Raw genomic sequence first — 20,341 nt, 5'->3', positions numbered from 1 at the left:
CCCATTGTGTGCAACAGATACATTTATTGGATCGAAAAAAAGTAAATAGCGCTGATACTGCTGGTAGGTTTAAAACAAACTGATTTTTAATGCCGTCTTACACACTTACGTTTCTGTGATAAGAAAATATGGAGGGATGGAGGGAGGGGTAATCAATCACCAGAGTCACCATAGATTTTGTGTGTTTTCCAAACTGATGTGCAAAACATCACTGAGCACATTCTTCCCTTCACCCAACAGAAAAGCCAAAGATATAAGTAGCACGTTCCTGCACTGAACCCCCTTCCTCCATCAGACACAGCAGGTAGAGAAGGTAAACTATCTGCTCTGTCTACAGAAATTCCCACAGAGCCGTGCCATTCTGCTGCTCAGAAGATGGCCCAGCAGCTACCCGAGCACCAGCACGCATCAGGACCTACCACAGGATGGTTTGTGGGCACAAGCTAGAATCGCCTGTAGGTGGGAGCCAAAGGGCAGACAGACACATCTTGCTTCCTAGCCTTGACTCAAGCTCATCTCGCTCCATTCTGCTCCACAGCCTTCCCAATCAGGAGTTTGTTTAGCCTGGAGGAGGCTCCGAGGTGACCTTAGTGCAGTCTACAACTACCTGAAGGGAGGTTGGAGCAGAGTGGGAGTCGGCCTCTTCTCCCGGGCAACTAGCAATAGGACAAGAGGACACAGCCTCAAGCTTCACCAGGGGAGGTTCAGGTTGGACATTAGGAAGCATTTCTTCTCAGCAAGGGTCATTAGACATTGGAAGGGGCTGCCCAGGGAGGTGGTGGAGTCACCAACTCTGGATATGTTTAAAAAAAGACTGGACATGGCACTTAGTGCCATGGTCTAGTTGACATGGTGGTATCATGGCAATGGTTGTACTCTATGATCCCAGAGGGCTCTTCCAACTTCATTGATTCTGGAATTCTGTGATTCCAAAGCGCTGCCTTTACTCACGCCAGCCCTTACTCAGCGACCTCGCCTCTCTGCCCATCAGCCCCGTACACCACCAGGCAGGGCTTCTGGGCACAGCGCAGGAGGGATTCTTTGATGTCCCCAGTTTCTGGGTCCACAGACCCTACCCCAGCCCCGCTCCCTGCCTCCCACAGCCAGGGAGGAGAGGAGGCAGCCCCTGCATCCCTCACACCTGCCGTGAGAGTCTGCCTGCCCCGGGGCCTGGGCCCACGCAGCAGCATCCAGTGCACACCAGCAAGCTCTGCCGTAGCCCCAGCACGTGGTGTGGCCGACCATGGAGCTCCTCACGGCGTGATCTGGAAGGACTGCCTGGGTGTGTAAAGTTACTCAGAGGTACAGACACAGGACCGGGTAAACCCCATACTGGGCAAGGCAGGGAGCCCCTACTATTACCCTTCTTTTAGTCTGCCACAGCAGTAACAAAGCTTTAATGCTCAATTTTGTTGTCAAGAAAATAGTCATAGTTTGAATACAGTTGTCATACTAGATGCTCACTGGGTTACACAAGCTCTTAAACTGCATGAGTTGAAAACTAAGCCTAAAAACCCACTCATTTTGAGGAGGGCATTAACTAAACAGCTTCCACGTCCACGACAAAAGGGGAAAAACACGACACTTGACCTCGATCTGTGTTTCTCCATCATCTCTGACCAAGAGAGGGCAGCACTGACCGAACATCAGGTCTCCCAGAGCTCAGCAGAAGGCACAACATCAGCAGCCCTAGAGGAGCCCAGGACAGGCGCTGGTCAACCAGGAGCCACTTTGACACCGATTTGTGCCCGATCAGTTTGGACACGGGCTTTCTGGGGATAAGACACCAGATCCAGGATGAGGGGCAAGAGATCGGCCTCATTTCCCGCTGCAGCTTGGGACTGGGACAACGAGCTGTGCCAGGCATGGGGAAGAGGCAGTGCAGAGGGAAAACATGGCTCAGTCCCCTCACCAACTCTGATTCTTCCAACAGCTCACCAACGGCATGACCAAGGTGTCTGTGCAACTAGTCGAAGTCCTAAACCCAGTGTCCCCTCAAAGAGTCACAGCTTGCTCAGCCATGGCTCAGCACTACAAAGGACCCTGAACATTAAACTCCCCTCAAAACTTCTTGAGGTAACAGGTTTATCCTCATGTGTTGGCACCATCAGCCAGGGAAGGCTGCTTCACACTCAGGCCTCCTCTTCAGCAAGGGGAAGCCCTGACAGCCACAGGAATATGCCCAACTCCAGAAACCCATTCCCCAGTTGGCCGCCCCATGCTTCCTTCCAGCTAAACACCCACTCCAGACCTGTCACCCATGCTGGGAGGGCAACAGGGATATTCAAAAACTGCTAGTACACATGTTACATGACATTAGTTTGAACCTTCCTTCCCTATCCCGCTCTTCTCAGCAACCTCACATACTTGCATCTCATTTCAGGTTAGGTCCTGTCCAGGGCAGGACACAAAGCATATAGAAGTGACGGGTTTGGGTTTTTTTTCAGTGTATTTTCATTTGGTTTGCACTGCTGATTTAAGGTTCCTATAGAGCTTCCACCCCTTATTCAGAATCTCCCTGTACAACTTCTGGCAGTGCATGTGGCCAGGCTGTCCAACTGGCCCCATCTGCCCTCCCTGCCCACACTGGTTCGTCTCTGAAGGTGAAGGGTGCTGCATCGAGCCCAGAGGGATTCCTGCAGCCTCCCTTGCACTCGGGCTGTAAGGCACAGGAGTTCCCTTCACAGAATGGTTAAGGGTTGGAAGGCACCTCTGGAGATCATCTAGTCCAACCCCCTGCCAAAGCAGGGTTACCCAGAGCATGTTGCACAGGGTTGCATCCAGGTGGGTTTTGAGTATCTCCAGAGAAGGAGACTCCCCACCCTCCCTGGGCAGCCTGTGCCAGGGCTCTGCCACCCTCACAGGAAAGAAGTTCCTCCTCATATTCAGATGGAACTTCCCATGTTTCAGCTTCTGCCCGTTGCCCCTTGTCCTGTCACTGGGCACCGCTGAGAAGAGTCTGGTCCCACCCCCTTGACACCCACCCCTAAGGTATTTGTAAGCATTGATAAGATTCCCCCTCAGTCTTGTCTTCTCGAGGCTGAACAGCCCCAGCTCCCTCAGCCTCTCCTCATAAGAGAGATGCTCCACTCCTCTGATCAACCTTGTAGCCCTTCACTGGACTCTCTCCAGTAGTTCCTTGTCTTTCTTGAACTGGTGGGCCCAGAAGTGGACACACTACTCCAGATGTGGCCTCACCAGGGATGTGTAGAGGGGCAGGATAACCTCCCTTGACCTGTTGGCCACACTCTTCCTCATGCACCCCAGGACACCATTGGCCTTCCTGGCCATAAGGACACATTGCTGGCTCATGGTGAACTTCTTGTCCACCAGAACACCCAGGTCCTTCTCTGCAGAGCTGCTTTCCAGTAGATCAGCCCCCAACCTGTACTGGTGCATGGGGTTATTCCTCCCAAGGTGCAGGACTCTACACTTCCCACAAAGGTTTTCTGCTCATGTCACCTGCACGTTCATGTTATTCTGTTGAATTCTTGGAGTAATTGATATGCTGGTTTAGGCATACTTCAAATCATCTCTTCAAAACCAGTCAAGGGCTCTTCATGAACAGCACTGTTCAGAGGTCACCACCAGCAGCACAACTAACTGATTTACCAGCCAGAACGCAGAGCCCCACCGACAAGGTCCCACCGACAGAGCTTACCGACAAGGCAATCAGCACAACCTTTAGAAGTGATTCACACCAAAGCTCACCTGGCTGTTTGGATCTCCGAGTAAGTTACATATATGTGGCACTATCTTACTCAGTGTTAAGCTCTGAGCTCCAGATCTGGGAATAAAGAACAGAAGGGCACCGGTGTGAGTTACGAAGCAGGTTTGTGTACACACCATAGGGCTGCAGGAGGTTCTGACTTACGCATTGAGCGTTGCAATAAGGCAGAGGCAGATCCCTTCTCTTGTCCGGAAATTCTTGTGTTTGAATCCTCCCAGCATCCTGTCCCACACGTACTGTGGAAGACAGAAAAGATGGTGAGACAGGAAAAAAGGAGGCAGGGGAAGAGACAGATTCTTTCTTCTAGCAGACATCCACGGTAACATCTCTGGAGCTTAAATATAAGCTTCACATCCATCTAAGCAGAACAGTACAAGGAGTAGAAACACGTTTTTAGATTCAACGAATTCTTTATTCTGTGCTGACTTCACATGAGCTCCTCACTAGCTAAAACAATACTTTACTTACAGAAAACACGTACCTTCCAAAGACCCAGAACGACCACTCTGACATCCACCCACTCCATCCTCGGGAAATCCACCGACACTCACCCTCTCACATGTATCCTGACATGCAACAGCATTCTCAAGTAAAGCACGTATCTCACAACAAGGTGTAGGGAGATGAAGCCATTTCAGACAGAGCCACAGGAGAAAACCCACACTGCAGAGGGCTGTCCAGCATACCTGAGGGTTAGCAGCTTGTTCCATGATTTTTAGCAGCAAGGTCTGATCCTGCTCCCTCACCGAGTCCTTCGAGTCTCCCAGCCTATCAAGTAAACTTGGCAGCACTGAAGAAAGAAAACAGGAACATCCAAATCCCTCAGAAGAAAACTGTCACAGTGGCACAGCCCCTCACAGCTTTCCCCCTGCCCGATGCAGGGACCAGCCCTCCCACCCTTCAGCAGAGCCCAAAACCACCAAGAGCCTCCTAAGTGCTCCCTGGGGAGAAAGATCAAGGGAGGTCCTCCTCCCCCTCTACTCTACCCTGGTGAGACCTCACCTGGAGTATTGCTTTCAGTTCTGGGCTCCCCAGTTCAAGAGGGACAGAGATCTACTGGAGAGAGTCCAACCGAAGGCTACGAGGATGATGAACACTTGCCTTATGAGGAAAGGTTGAGAGACCTGGGGCTTTTCAGTCTGGAGAGGAGAAGACTGAGAGGGGATCTCATTAATGGGTATAAATATATGAGGGCTGGGTGTCAAGAGGAAAGGGGCAACCTCTTGTCACTTGTGCCCTGTAATAGGACAAGGGGCGATGGATGCAAGCTAGAGCACAGGAAGCTCAACCTCAACATGAGGAAGAACTTCTTTACCATAAGGGTTACAGAGCACTGGAACAGGCTCCCCAGAGAGGTTGTGGAGTCTCCTTCTCTGGAGATTTTCAAGAACCGTCTGGATACGTTCCTGTGTAACCTACCCTAGATTGGTCCTGCTCTGGCAGGGGGGTTGGACTTGATGATCTCCAGAGGTCCCTTCCAACCCCTGACATTCTATGATTCTATGAAAGGCAGCTCTGTGTACAGCAGCCAGAGCAGATCCCAACAGAGCAACGGCGACATCCCCCCTCACACACGCAGACCCCTCACCTGTGCCAATCTGGGCCTTGAAGCGATCTTGCAAGCGGGACACGAGCGCGGAAAGGATGTCAATCCCCAGGAGAACCACCTGCAAGCACAGGACAGATGGTGGTTTAGCCTGCAGCCCTTTGCCCCCGGCCTTGGCAAACGCACCCGAAAGGCAGGAGCTCCGGCACACGGAGAGCCCCTTCCCACCCACTTGGGTAACGGGGTTGCACAGATACACCCAGCTCTTCCCTGGGTGGCTTCTGGCAGACAAGCTGAGTGGTTTACAAACAGAAAAGCCCACAAACTTATTGCTCCTTGTGAGACTTACAAACCAAAATCCACTGCCAAGAACTCAACAAAGCCAACAACTGTAATTGCTGCTCAATGCTACAGTCATACATATATATGTGCAATGTACACATACCATACGCATAACGATTTCAGTATTTGCTGTAACTAATGTTTCTAATTAAGCGTAATTATTAAACTTATAATTAGAAAACAGTGTGCGCTAACAGCTGCCTAATTATTCACTTGCAGAAATTAAACCCAACGCTTTTATAACATAACTGATGTCCAGTTCTGGGCCCCGCACTTCAAGAAAGATGTTGAGGTGTTGGAGCGAGTGCAGAGGAGGGTGACCAAGCTGGTGAAGGGTCTGGAGGGTCTGTCCTATGAGGAACGGCTGAGGGAGCTGGGGTTGTTTAGCCTGGAGAAGAGGAGGTTCAGAGGTGACCTTATTGCAGTCTACAACTACCTGAAGGGAGGTTGTAGTGAAGTGGGAGTCGGCCTCTTCTCCCAGGCAACTAGTGATAGGACAAGAGGACACAGCCTCAAGCTTCGCCAGGGGAGGGTCAGGTTGGACATCAGGAAGCATTTCTTCTCAGAAAGGGTCATTAGCCATGGGAAGGGGCTGCCCAGGGAGGTGGTGGAGTCACCATCTCTGGAGGTGTTTAAGAGAAGACTGGACATGGCACTTAATGCCATGGTCTAGTTGACATGGTGGTGTCAGGGCAATGGTTGGACTCTATGGATCCCAGAGGGCTCTTCCAACCTGATTGATTGATTCTGTGAAACGCAGGGAAAGGTACTTTCTTTGAGAGAAGCTTCAGGACATGCTGTACATCACTTTGTTTAACAATAGTAAAAAAAATTCCATCCCATACTGAAAATACCGTGTAGCTCATACAGTAAGTGCTTGGTGAGCCCCTACAGATAACTCTAGCAAGAGGCAGCTCTCGGCGAGGTGCTGGGGTTAGTGACCCCGGCAGCGTTGCAGGCTCCTGAGGCGGCGTCACCGGGGCTGTCAGAGCGTACACCCTGTGCATATATACATACATATACATATATATATACACACATACCTATACGTATGCAAGCGCACGGACGCGGCTGCCGGCGGGGCGGCGGTGCCGCGGGAGGGCGGCAGGGGGCGCGCTCCGTCGCCGCTGCCGCCCGGCGCGGCTGGCCAGCCCCTTATGCAAATAACCGCCATGCTGCCGCAGAGCACTCTGGGTAACGCCGCCACAGCGGACAAACAGGCTTAAAGCGGAGCCGGAGCCGCCACAGAACCGCCGCTCTCCGCGCCGCCCCGCAGCGGAGCGCGCCCCCGAGCCGGGTGGCGGGGGGTGCGGGTCTGGCGGCGCGCCGCCCCTCGCCGGGACCTTGGGCGCGGTCAGCTTTCCCCTAGCGGAGGCGCGGCGGACCACTCAGTAACCGTCCTTATCTGGGGGTGGCGCGGCGGCCCGATGAGCGTGTGGCGAGGGCGGCCCTGCTAACGCCTGACACAACACTGTGGCGCCCGCTGCGTGCGCGGCGCAATTTTTGGAACCTCGCACCGAGGCGTGTGCCCGGCGCGTTGACAATCACAGACCCTCCCTCGCCTGCGCTCTGAAAGCACTCACCTTCCCCCACTGAGACCTGCCCGACCAGCTACTGACTGTGCTGGACCTCCTCCCCCACCGGGACCTGCCCAACCACGTGCTGACTGTGCTGGACCTTCTCCCCGCGCCTCTGCCCACTTACCTCAGTGCTTCCCTCCCCCAACTACCGTGTTCTTCTCCGAGTTTCTCATATGGCTTCACTCCAAGTTACTCCACAGCAGCAACAAGGCTACAAACGGCACGCAGAGGACACAGCCTGCTCTGCATCAAGTCTCCTAAAAAGCAACTTCCTAATACAGGCACCTGGATCCTGACTGCACCCAACATGCTTTACCCTCTCCAAACAGCGCCTGCAGTTTTCTCCCATCACAGTAACAGACACTTCAGCCCTGTCATTTTTTTAATTCGACATCGTTTGCAGCATGCCGACAACATCTAGAATCTATACGTGTGCCAAGGGGGAATTTTCCTCGTGCTTTTATAAGCCGCGTTTCATTTGCACATTCGTCTTGCACGCTGGGTTTAATCTACCGTTGACAAACACTCAGCCTTAAGCCTTATCACTGCCCAGCTCCTCCTGGCTGGGTACAGCTGCAGAGCCCCGGCAAGGGGATGGGCTTTAGAGCCTCATCAGCCAAGAGATGCTTTTAAGAACAGTCACTGGGACTCAATGCCAGTCATCATTCACAGCTGGCTGATCAGAGTCCCATCACAGCAGCATCCTGCACAGAGCAGTAAGTGTGCTGCCTGCAATTACGGAGGTGTGCCCCGGGGATAAATCCAGTCCCGGGAGAGGAAGGGATCCATCTCTTCTTCAAACTGCCTGCAAGCCAGAAAGAGCGAGAGGAACTCATCACTCAAACATTAAAGGAAATGCACGCACAGCGCAAACACAGCCAGTTACCCTGCGGTTCGCCCCCAGGATCAGACAGGGAGGATGAGCCAAGCCTCCCAAGACTTTCTGCTGTTGTGCTTATAGAAATGGAGAGCTAATTAGCACAATGATTACAGTGGTGGCTTGGACAGCTATTGAGGAAACAAACCCTGGGGGGGACCAGGTGTTCTTCCCTGCCATGCTGGATTCATTTATCAACCCTGATGTGCCACCTGCATCTGAAACTGCTGAAGGTCAGGGGCAGAAAGCTGAAATCGTGTGGACTGAGATCCACCAGATCCGTGAGATGGGTAACAGACAACACAGGGCATGACTGACGAATAAAGAATGAATTGAATTCCAGCCCTTGCTGCAGTGGATCGGCTGCACTGAAAAGCCATCCCCAGTTCACCACTGAAGCACTTACTCAAGCTCTGCCTTAATAAACACACACTGATGACCAAGAGGAGCCTCAGGAGCAGGGAGACTGTCACATGGTGCCACCAGAGCAGCGATGGGGGGCCTGGCAGAAGCCAGCCCATTGCTGTGATGGTGCAGCACAGACCTCCCCAGGGAAGCCAGCCAGCGGGCACCGCTTCCCACCACGGCACAGGAAGGGCAGCTCTCCACCCGAAACTCCAGATAACGCTGCAACGCTGGTAACTACAGAGCTATTACAGGTCTTCACATCAGCACAGGGCTTGCTTCATGCTCCAAGCAAGGTAGGAGTCAACTCACCAGTATCTCTAGTAGCACAGAGGCCCCCAGCCCTCAACCAAGAAAATACCAGGTCAGCAGCTGCTGCTTTTAGCCCCCTGCTTTATACAGACCCCAAAAAGAGTGACCTCTGGCCTCCCAAACAGCGGCACAGCCTGAGGTCTGCATCTCAGCTGCTTTGCTTATGTGACTCCTGAGGTTCCCCAAGACAGTCACAGAATCACAAAATCAACCAGGTTGGAAGAGACCTCTGGGATCATCGAGTCCAACCATTGCCATGACACCACCATGGCAACTAGACCATGGCACGAAGTGCCATGTCCAGTCTTTTCTTAAACCCCTCCAGAGATGGTGACTCCACCACCTCCATGGGCAGCCCCTTCCAATGGCTAATGACCCTTGCTGAGAAGAAATGCTTCCTAATGTCCAACCTGAACCTCCCCTGGCGAAGCTTGAGGCTGTGCCCTCTTGTCCTATCACTAGTTGCCTGGGAGAAGAGGCCGACTCCCACCCCACTACAACCTCCCTTCAGGTAGTTGTAGACTGCACTAAGGTCACCTCGGAGCCTCCTCTTCTCCAGGCTAAACAACCCCAGCTCCCTCAGCCGTTCCTCCTAGGTCAGACCCTCCAGACCCTTCACCAGATTGGTCGCCCTCCTCTGCACTCGCTCCAACACCTCAACATCTTTCTTGAAGTGCGGGGCCCAGAACTGGACACAGGATTCAAGGTGTGGCCTCACCAGTGCCAAGTACAGAGGAAAAAATAGTCAATAAAGCAATTTGTGCTATCCAGTATTCAGCTCAGCTGGCATCTGGTGCTGCTTTGTAACGTCTCAGTACTTTCCGTAGGTGCTAAGGGCTTTCAGCAAGCCCTTCTCCTGCCTCCCTCCAACTGCCAAGTCTCAAGGCACCATCATTCCTCTTGCTAGTTCCTGGGATGCAACACAGCCTTTCCCAATACAGAAAACACTTTTTTTTTTTTTACAGAGGTCATCAAAAACTTACTTCAAAGAACTCAAGCCTGGGTGGTGTTGAAAGGCCTGCAGGCATCTCCACATATCAGAGAGTAGCCAGCCTACCATCATCTGCTCTAACAGCAAACGCTCACCAAGCATGGCAGACAAATAAATGCATCCAACACAGCTTGAAACAAGACACACCTAAATGCACTCCCATAAAAGGGCATGAAAACAAGCTGCAAGATCCAGCACCAGCTGAGCCAGCACAAAGTGACCAGCGTGAATCACAGCCCCAGGCTACCCTGACAGCCCGCACTAACGCGGCAGCTCCAGGCTGCAGCAGGGAAGAGATGAGTCCTCTCCTCCGCTCTCCACACCATGCCACATGCAGCAGAGATGCGGTGGCTGCTGCACGAACCTTTATCCCCTGTCTCTTGCAGGGAATCAGCGATGGGCTGAGCAGCACAACCCCACAGGCTGGTTTCGTTCTGCTGCCTTCCTGATGGACCTTCCACACCTGGCAGCTTGGGACCCAAGTGGGAACGCTGGAGACACAGTTTCTACCCCAGCTGTGTTGCCAGCTTGCTTCGTGCTCAGTTTCCTCATCTCCAAGACTGTGGTGACACAGCTTGGCTATTTCACTTTGGAGTCAGTCCGTGAGGATGACACAGCCTCAAGCTTCACCAGGGAAGGTTCAGGTTGGACATTAGGAAGCATTTCTTCTCAGAAAGGGTCATTAGACATTGGAAGGGGCTGCCCAGAGAGGTGGTAGAGTCACCATCTCTGGAGGGGTTTAAGAAAAGCCTGGACATGGCACTCAGTGCCATGGTCTAGTTGACATGGTGGTGTCAGGGCAATGGTTGGACTCGATGATCTCAGAGGTCTCTTCCAACCTGGTTGATTCTGTGATTCTGTTTTTCCTGGAAGAGGGGAGGGAGGTGAAGGACAGACTTCTAACGCTCAACGTGCAAAAAAAAAAATTTAAGAGAATTCAACCAGGGTTTTTTTGAACACTTGCTTAGATAATCATTTAGATTCATAAACAAAGACATGAAGAAGCACTTGCACACTTTAAGTAAACTTAATATCTTTGTGAAAAAGGAGAACACTTCAGATTACACACTGAGAAGCTTGGGACAAACACCAATGCCCCACATCACTGCCTGCCTGATGACTGGCGCTGATCAGACAGGGAGCAGCTCTAATTCTTCAAGACATGAAACATCCACCACAGCTGAACTGGGCATCTAAGACGAAGCAAGAGCTCAAGTTAGCTGACACTTGTAAATTAGTTTTGAAGTCAGGTATGTATTTTGTGTCAGCACAGCAATAATTAAGACTCCTGGCAGACAGAAAAACCATGAAACTGGCTTATGAAACATTGACTGCTGTATTCCACCTGCACACGAGTATAACCACATCCACCCTGGAGGAGCCCATCTCCTTCTGCCCTTCCAGCAGTTCACATTTCATGTTCCACGGCAGGATCACATCTGCACTGGCAACATGAGCGCACTACCCCAGCCCAGCAATCCTAGTAGAGACACAGGTTGTATGAGCTCTTTCGTACAACACAATTTGCGAACAAGGCGGCAGCAACTGGTTTTACTGGCATGACTACAAGCTGTGGTCAAAGAGCTGAACAGGGGGAAGACTTGAAATAGTCATTCCTGGGTTCTTTCTCTAGATCCATGAGATACCACCCGTTCTGTCACAGCCACTACCTTCAAAATCCACAAACAATTTTGGATGCTGGGCCATTGATTTGCCATTCAATACAGCAACGCCTCAAGAGATCAGCTGCTTGGTTTGGATATAGAAGTTTTTCCATGGGAACACGGACCGCAATCTCTTGGAGCAGCTTCCTGGAGGAAAAATGCCCCTTTTATTTCTCACCACCTAGAGACAGATTTCTACATCTGTGAGATTAAGAAAATTTAACTAATTAATGTGGGAATTTGCATTTGCAAACAGAGCAATCTTAGTGAGTTTTCTTGTGTTTTAAGATACTGCTGAGAGGCCAGACATCTGGTCTGGATTTAGAAGGATAAGGAAAGAGCTACAGAAACCTTCCAGAGGGTTTTTCTGCCCTCCTATACAGCTGATCAGAGTTATTCTGCCCAGCACAGGGAATTACACTACGCAATACCAGATCAAACACAGACAGTACCTATGGCTGAGAACAGTCACAGCGGGTCAGGAACATCCCTGGCACTTTGTCCTTCCGTAGCAGGGAGGCCAGAGCCCGTACACACTGGAGAAAACCAGCACTGAGGGGCTCCTTACAGCACAGCACGCAACTGTCCGGTAAATCAGACCCGCAGCGCACTTAACAGACCTGACAGGATTTAAACCATGTAACAGCTTTCATCTCTACATCCCTTTTCCTGGCCTCTCCTACCTCATGCTTGAAGGTCTTTTCTCTTCTCCTGGCAGTACATCCAGAGATGTCTTGCTCTTCCTTCCCCACTGTGAATCCACCCCCTCCTGTATGCTGGCCCGTGAAGGTGGCCCATGACAACAGCCCTCTCTAAACGCAGCGAAGTCACAGAATCACAGAATCAATCAGGTTGGAAGAGCCCTCTGGGATTATTGAGTCCAACCGTTGCCCTGACACCACCATGTCAACTAGACCAGGGCACTAAGTGCCATGTCCAGTCTTTTCTTAAACACATCCAGAGATGGTGACTCCACCACCTGAGTCCAGGCTGCTCACGCTGTCTCTGCTGTGCCACTATCTCAAAGGAAAAATCTAGGAGGTACTGACTACCCTGCACACCTCCACCCCGACAGGTTCCCAAATCTCCACGACTTGTGGTCTCCCCCTGACTCCTAGGCTCTGTTCAACATCATCCTGCAAGTTTATCTTCCCTGCACCTCCATGCCAACACCACCCTGTGCTCCTGTGACCGTACTGGCCCTGCAGGACAACTGACTCTCCTTTCCCCACTGTGAGGACAGCCAGTACGATAGCAGAGTCCCCACACTACAGTCCCAACCCTTGGAGCCTCTGGCAAACGCCTCACTTGTACAACACAAAGAGCAACGCAACTTCCCACAGGTCTTCTGGGACTGGAGAGCAGGGAGAACTGCAATCAGCCCATCTCCTTAATCCCCCTGCTGCTGCAACATGAAGTGGGAGTCGGCCTCTTCTCCCAGGCAACTAGCGATAGGACAAGAGGACACAGCCTCAAGCTTCACCAGGGGAGGTTCAGGTTGGACATTAGGAAGCATTTCCTCTCAGAAAGGGTCATTAGCCATTGGAAGGGGCTGCCCAGGGAGGTGGTGGAGTCACCATCTCTGGATGTCTTTAAGAAAAGCCTGGACATGGCACTTAGTGATTCTGTGATTCTGTGAACATAACAGAGCTCAGAGCACATCTCAGCACTTTTAAACTACCACTTGTAAAAAACTATCAAGAAGCATCTATGAATTAAGGACCACTGCTCACCCCAGAATTCAGGGGATCAGCTTCTTTGATGCCAACTCTCCCAACCCACAGTGGTGCAGCACTGTGGGATGGTGATCAAGGACAGTAAAGCCCATGTGACAAGTGACAGCCTGACAGGGCTCACTGCTGGACTGATGGCAACAGCTGAACTAAAGCACCCAATAAGCCCCCCCAACACTTGTAAAATGAGCAAAAACCTGGTTACTGAAAGTTCTCTGTTATTTACAGACCTGGGAACAGATGATCAACTCACACAGAATCACAGAATCAACCAGGTTGGAAGAGACCTCTGGGATCATCGAGTCCAACCATTGCCCCTACACCACCCTGTCAACTAGACCATGGCACTAAGTGCCATGTCCAGCCTTTTCTTAAACACATCCAGAGATGGTGACTCCACCACCTCCCTCCCTGGGCAGCCCCTTCCAATGGCTAATGACCCCTTCCGAGAAGAAATGCTTCCTAATGTCCAACCTGAACCTCCCCTGGCGAAGCTTGAGGCTGTGTCCTCTTGTCCTATTGCTAGGTGCCCGGGAGAAGAGGCCAACTCCCACTTCACTACAACCTCCCTTCAGGTAGTTGTAGACTGCAATAAGGTCACCTCGGAGCCTCCTCTTCTCCAGGCTAAACAACCCCAGCTCCCTCAGCCGTTCCTCATAGGTCAGACCCTCCAGACCCTTCACCAGCTTGGTCGCCCTCCTCTGGACTCGCTCCAACACCTCAACATCTTTCTTGAAGTGTGGGGCCCAGAACTGAACACAGTACTCAGGATGCGGCCTCACCAGTGCCGAGTAGAGAGGGACGATCACTTCCCTAGACCGGCTGGCTACACTATTCCTGATAGAGGCCAGGATGCCATTGGCCTTCTCAGTAAATAATGCATAGCTCTAGAGCGAAATAAATCCCAGAAGGACTAAAGTCATTTAAATGTTGAGAGCTATGAAGAAAAAGTTGTCAGAAATGATCACTATAGGGATGTCTCTTTATAACCACTGTTAGGACACAAGGGCACATTTCTTACGCAAAAGCAAAAAACCCCAAGAACTACTTTCTGGATCCAGTAAAAAAAAAAAAAAGCCAATAAAACCCCAGTTGCCTCCTGATGTAAGAGCTACAGACTTAGGAGAACACCTGAGAAATTCAAGCTAATGCAAGGAAATGCACCACAGAGCAAGAAGTTATCACTACAGAAAATCCACAAAGGAAAATGAGGGGATGCTTAAAAGAACATAATCGTTCCGAAACGTGGACACCTGCTTCCAAGAGAGCTGACAAGTATGTCCTAGGTGAAGGAGGTGGAGCGAGACAGCCCCCAGCAATGCTGCTCCCTGCCCTGCCTCTGCTCGGTGGCACTGAAGCAGGGGTGAGTTCCAAAGAATAACAAATTCACCCTCTTTTGCATTGGTCCTTGAATGGTTGCACACAACCACAATGAGAAGGAGCAGCATGTAACCACTGGGCTCTGTCCAAAGGACACGGAGGGAATCACAACTTGCAGAGTCACTGCTGTGGAGCACAGGTGGCTTTTCTAGCTTGAGCAAGGTCAAAGCTCCAGACAGCACAGCAGGGAGATCACTACTGACAGAAACTACAGTCCGTGCTCAGCCTCCAGAGAAGCAGCACTCACAGAATCACAGAATCAACCAGGTTGGAAGAGACCTCTGGGATCATCGAGTCCAACCGTTGCCCTGACACCAGCATGTCAACTAGACCATGGCACTAAGTGCCATGTCCAGGCTTTTCTTAAACACATCCAGAGATGGTGACTCCACCACCTCCCTGGGCAGCCCCTTCCAATGTCTAATGACCCTTGCTGAGAAGAAATGCTTCCTAATGGCCAACCTGAACCTCCCCTGGCGAAGCTTGAGGCTGTGTCCTCTTGTCCTGTCGCTAGTTGCCTGGGAGAAGAGGCCGACTCCCGCTTCACTACAACCTCCCTTCAGGTAGTTGTAGACTGCACTAAGGTCACCTCTGAGCCTCCTCTTCTCCAGGCTAAACACCCCCAGCTCCCTCAGCTGTTCCTCATAGGACAGACCCTCCAGACCCTTCACCAGCTTGGTCGCCCTCCTCTGGACTCGCTCCAACACCTCAACATTTTTCTTGAAGTGCGGGGCCCAGAACTGGACACAGGATTCAAGGTGCGGCCTCACTCGTGGCAATACATCAGGAGACTTTGCAGTTGAAGGCAGAGTCCCAATTTAAATCACACTTCCCTGTCTCAATTACCCCAAACACTGCTGAAAGCCAGCAGCAACAAGCATTGTTTCAGGAAGGTAGTCCTGGTTTTGCAGCACCTTACAGGCACAGATATCTGCATGGCAGTACTCAATACTTAGTGTCTTCACATAAAACAACGCCAAAACAAAACACCTGCACTACCAACTGCTATTGCCTTTGGTTCCTCACCACAAAACAGTTAAATATCTTAGTCACAAACACTGCCGCTATTCTGTACATTTCCATTGCCCCCAGCTGAGCATTTACACTTACAGCCAGGAAAAACGGATGTAGCTCTGTGAGCACCGATGAGATCACGCCCGTGTGTGTCAGCTGGGGAGCGGGCCCACCACATCCTTGAATGAGCTTGTAGCTTTGGTGACAAGTTGGGCCACCTCAAAGCTCCTAGCACAGAAGCACTGACCCCAACTCCATCTCTAACACCTACAGGAATAGAAAGTGCTCAGCACATTTTAAAACTGAAGTGCTTCTGAGGGGTTAGACAGCATCTGGAAAAAACAAGGCAAACACCCAACCTAGCAGGTAATCACTCACAGTCCTCTCTGCTTCCTTAGGGCTCGAGTAGTGAGAATTGTGAGGATGCTCAGATACTCAGCTACCTCCCTTGACTACTAGCTCCCATGCTTCTGAACACCTGCACTTCCAGAGTACACCATTCAACAGAAGCTTTTCTGAGGAACCACAGTCCTGGGAAGCAGAGATGACAGGCCACGTGGACAGCCTCCTGAGGAGGACATCAAACATGTGCAAACACAGACAAGCTGCACCAGCTGCTGGTAACGTGAAAAAAAAGCAAGCTGGGGATCTCTCAGAGGCCAAGCAGTCACTGTGGTGAGGAGTCAACCAAAGCTGACTTGAGCAGGTCAGAGGGTAGTTACCAGATGTTGACATCTCTTGCTAGATCACAGCTAATGAAGCTTTTTTCTTGCCTTGTTTGGGAAGAAAAGAACACATGCAATTAGAAGTGCAGGAGCATTTTCAGTAGCCACAGCCTTTGCAACACTCTGGAAACACCCAAAGACCTGACGCTTCCCCAGCAGCTCCCAGCCCTGAGCAGTCAGACTGCCTGCTCAGCGTCTACCATACACTCCTACACCCTTGAGAAGACTCTCCAGACATAATCCTCAACAGCCTGACAGTACAACAACGAACTCCTCCGCTGAGGAAAGGAGAAGAAAGGTTCAAGATGCCTTTGTTAGTTGCAGGAAGAAAGACAATAGCCCAAGTAAGTGAAGAGATGGATGCTAGGTAGAGAAAGGGGCCACGGGTGGCAATGCTTCCTCCATGGGGGGTGGCATCCTGTTCCTGCAAAGCTGCTTCTTTAGCCCACTGAAATCTTCTCAGGCAGAGGAGACTGTAAGAGCTGATGGTCTAAGCAACTGGCCACATGGAAAGCCTTTAACAACTTCTTAACACAAGGGCAACAGCTTCCACATCCTGCCTAAATTCCAGGGCCCAGCATCACAAAAGGAGATGATTTTAAAACCTTGTGTGATAAAACTGAAATTCAGGGTTTCAAGAGATCTCAGAACCAGGTGGGACCCTGATATATGAAGGACAGAGCCAAGTGTGCTGAGAAGCACAAAGAAACCAGCCTCTGGGACTAAGCAGCATCATTTTCAAGTACAGAGGATCTCTCAACACATGCTGCCCTTCTCTGCTGGACCTACCCTTTCTGCTCCCCTTCGGGCTGGTGAAGCTGCAGTGACCCATGCAGTACTGGCCAGCACTACCCTCAAGGGAAGTCTTCAGCAGTAGGTCACAAGGTCTTCCTTCAGACGAGCCTTGGAGAGGAGACTGCATTTCAAACACCTTTCTGACCCATTCAGGAAAGTCCAGAGGGTGACCCTTAGAGACAGTCTCTCCTACACCAGTGAGCGGGGAACCTGAGCTAGCTCGGACTCGGGATCTACAGCAGACACGAGATCTAGCACAGCCCATACAGAATCACAGAATCAATCAGGTTGGAAGAGACCTCTGGGATCATCAAGTCCAACCGCTGCCCCTACACCACCCTGTCAACTAGACCATGGCACTAAGTGCCATGTCCAGTCTTTTCTTAAACACCTCCAGAGATGGTGACTCCACCACCCCCCTGGGCAGCCCCTTCCAATGGCTAATGACCGTTTCTGAGAAGAAATGCTTCCTAATGTCCAACCTGAACCTCCCCTGGCAAAGCCTGAGGCTGTGTCCTCTTGTCCTATCGCTAGTTGCCCAGGAGAAGAGGCCGACTGCCACTCCACTACAACCTCCCTTCAGGTAGTTGTAGACTGCAATAAGGTCACCTCGGAGCCTCCTCTTCTCCAGGCTAAACACCCCCAGCTCCCTCAGCCGTTCCTTGTAGGACAGACCCTCCAGACCCTTCACCAGCTTGGTCACCCTCCTCTGGACTCGCTCCAACACCTCAACAAAAGTTTTTAGTTGTTTCTAACAGATACTCAGTTATATGACAGCATAGTGAAGCACAAGGCATCTAAATCAGTGCACACCCTTGGGCCACGTTGGTGCATGGCATGTGGTCAGAAACCCAAAAAGGTTTTGCAATCTCAGGCAAGCTACCTACCCACAAGTATCTAGGGTCTGAGACACTCCCACACAGGCCAAGGGTAGATTTCTTGCCTTGGCACTTAGAGGCTGCAGACATCTGCAGAACTGCTCTGGAGCAGAAGAACACGTGCACCAAGTGCTACGCCCTGCAGTTCAGCTGTGCACTTGTGGCTTTTCTAGCAAGCTGTCTGGAAAACCCAACTGTAACAGTCCACATCATCCCACTCGCGTGATATTCCAGGTCTGAAATAGGTGACAGTCATCACCATGGGACAGCTGTTCAATAAAAATCTGCCTGGGAAGAGTTATACTGGCTATTGCAGTCCTGTTGGAAATCCACTGCTACAAAGAATTAACGCCACTGGCGCCCACAGAATGGTTAAGGGTCGGAAGGCACCTCTGGAGATCATCTAGTCCAACCTCCTGCCAAAGCAGGTTCCCCTAGAGCATGTTGCACAGGGTCACATCCAGGCGGATTTTGAATATCTCCAGAGAAGGAGACTCCACAGCCTCCCTGGGCAGCCTGTGCCAGGGCTCTGAACACTGGGCACTCGTGGAAGCCCAGCAACAGGCAGACCTAGGCAAGTAGCCTGGCAATAGCTGGTTCAAGATCCAATCCAAGGCACAAGGGTGGGCTGACACTGGTAAGACTCAGCTCAACCAGTACTCATGCTGTGTCTGTTCCTGGGGCTGAAGCACTCCAGTCTCCAGAGCTGTTAAACTGGTGAGATAGAATCACAGAATCAATCAGGTTGGAAGAGACCTCTGGGCTCATCGAGTGCAACTGTTGCCCTGACACCACCATGGCAACTAGACCATGGCACTAAGTGCCATGTTCAGGCTTTTCTTAAACCCCTCCAGAGATGGTGACTCCACCACCTCCCTGGGCAGCCCCTTCCAATGGCTAATGACCCTTGCTGAGAAGAAATGCTTCCTAATGTCCAACCTGAACCTCCCCTGGCGAAGCTTAAGGCTATGTCCTCTTGTCCTATCGCTGGTTGCCTGGGACAAGAGGCCGACTCCCACCCCACTACAACCTCCCTTCAGGTAGTTGTAGACTGCACTAAGGTCACCTCTGAGCCTCCTCTTCTCCAGGCTAAACACCCCCAGCTCCCTCAGCCATTCCTCAGAGGTCAGACCCTCCAGACCCTTCACCAGCTTGGTCGCCCTCCTCTGGGCTCGCTCCAACACCTCAACATCTTTCTTGAAGTGCGGGGCCCAGAACAGAGACACTACAGAAAAGAAAAAAAAAAAAAAAAAAAAACACAAAAAAAAAACCCAACAAAACCAACCAAACAACACACAAAACACCTCAAGGGAATAGAAGGGAATTCTTCATCCTTGAAGGAGCCAGCGTTTCCTTAAGGGAAAAGAACAAGCCATCTAAGCAGCTGATAGCACAAGTGGAAAAACAATTAAAAAATTATAGGGATAAACCACACACATTTTGGGTTCTATACCCACCTCTAGAAACACATTTAAACAAGTCAGGCAAACAGTTCCTATCAATGCTCTAGTGCTACAGCTACGCAAACAAGCATCCCTCACATTAGAGGCTTCCACAAATCCTTGTGGACTAATACAAGAATGGAATTAATTAAATGTTCAACTAAATCATTAGCTGTTGGAACTCTTAAGAAACTGAAATACATGTATAGCTTTTGTTCCTCTGATGTAATACAAGAAGCCGCTCACAGCTGACAGCCTGGGAAAGCACAGCCAGATCATGCAGGTACCTCCTGGACAGGCTCTACTCACATTTCGCAATGTTTTTACCATGTTCTTCTCTCCTTCGCAACTCCTATCATTATTTTCAACACAACAAAGGGTAAGCTGAATCGAGTCCAGCGGAGGGCGACCAAGCTGGTGAAGGGTCTGGAGGGTCTGACCTATGAGGAACGGCTGAGGGAGCTGGGGGTGTTTAGCCTGGAGAAGAGGAGGCTCCGAGGTGACCTTAGTGCAGTCTACAACTACCTGAAGGGAGGTTATAGCGCAGTGGGAGTCGGCCTCTTCTCCCAGGCAACTAGCGACAGGACAAGAGGACACAGCCTCAAGCTGCGCCAGGGGAGGCTCAGGTTGGACATTAGGAAGCATTTCTTTACAGAAAGGGTCATTACACATTGGAAGGGGCTGCCCAGGGAGGTGGTGGAGTCACCATCTCTGGATGTGTTTAAGAACAGCCTGGACATGGCACTTAGTGCCCTGGTCTAGTTGACATGGTGGTGTCAAGGCAATGGTTGGACTCGATGATCCCAGAGGGGTCTTCCAACCTGATTGATTCTGAGATTCTGTGAGTGTTTAAATAACCATTTTAATCGTGATTTTAGAAGATCGGATGCCTTGGTTTGTAACTCTGTTATTTCCTCAAAGAGGTCT

The 20,341-nt window shown here is 51.1% G+C and overlaps 1 protein-coding gene and 1 non-coding gene across 8 annotated transcripts in view; one reads left to right on the top strand and one right to left on the bottom strand.

Moving 5' to 3' along the window:
• CLASP1 (cytoplasmic linker associated protein 1) overlaps positions 1-20,341 on the bottom strand; it is a 200,300-nt gene that overhangs the window by 137,120 nt on the left and 42,839 nt on the right. For all 7 annotated transcript variants that reach the window (XM_068407464.1, XM_068407463.1, XM_068407465.1 and 4 more), the window contains 4 exons: positions 5,319-5,397; positions 4,417-4,520; positions 3,875-3,966; positions 3,712-3,787 (listed from right to left, as the gene is read on the bottom strand). In XM_068407464.1, coding sequence (XP_068263565.1) covers positions 3,712-3,787; positions 3,875-3,966; positions 4,417-4,520; positions 5,319-5,397 — 351 coding nt within the window. The remainder of the gene's footprint in view (positions 1-3,711; positions 3,788-3,874; positions 3,967-4,416; positions 4,521-5,318; positions 5,398-20,341) is intronic.
• LOC137667507 (U4atac minor spliceosomal RNA) lies at positions 7,013-7,129 on the top strand. Its single transcript, XR_011048803.1, has one exon. It is a non-coding gene; the product is annotated as a U4atac minor spliceosomal RNA (small nuclear RNA).

The sequence above is a fragment of the Nyctibius grandis genome, chromosome 9, assembly GCF_013368605.1.
Source record: "Nyctibius grandis isolate bNycGra1 chromosome 9, bNycGra1.pri, whole genome shotgun sequence".
Lineage (NCBI taxonomy): Eukaryota > Metazoa > Chordata > Aves > Nyctibiiformes > Nyctibiidae > Nyctibius > Nyctibius grandis.
The sequence above is the reverse complement of the archived record's forward strand: the minus strand, read 5'-3'. Positions and strand labels throughout refer to the sequence as shown.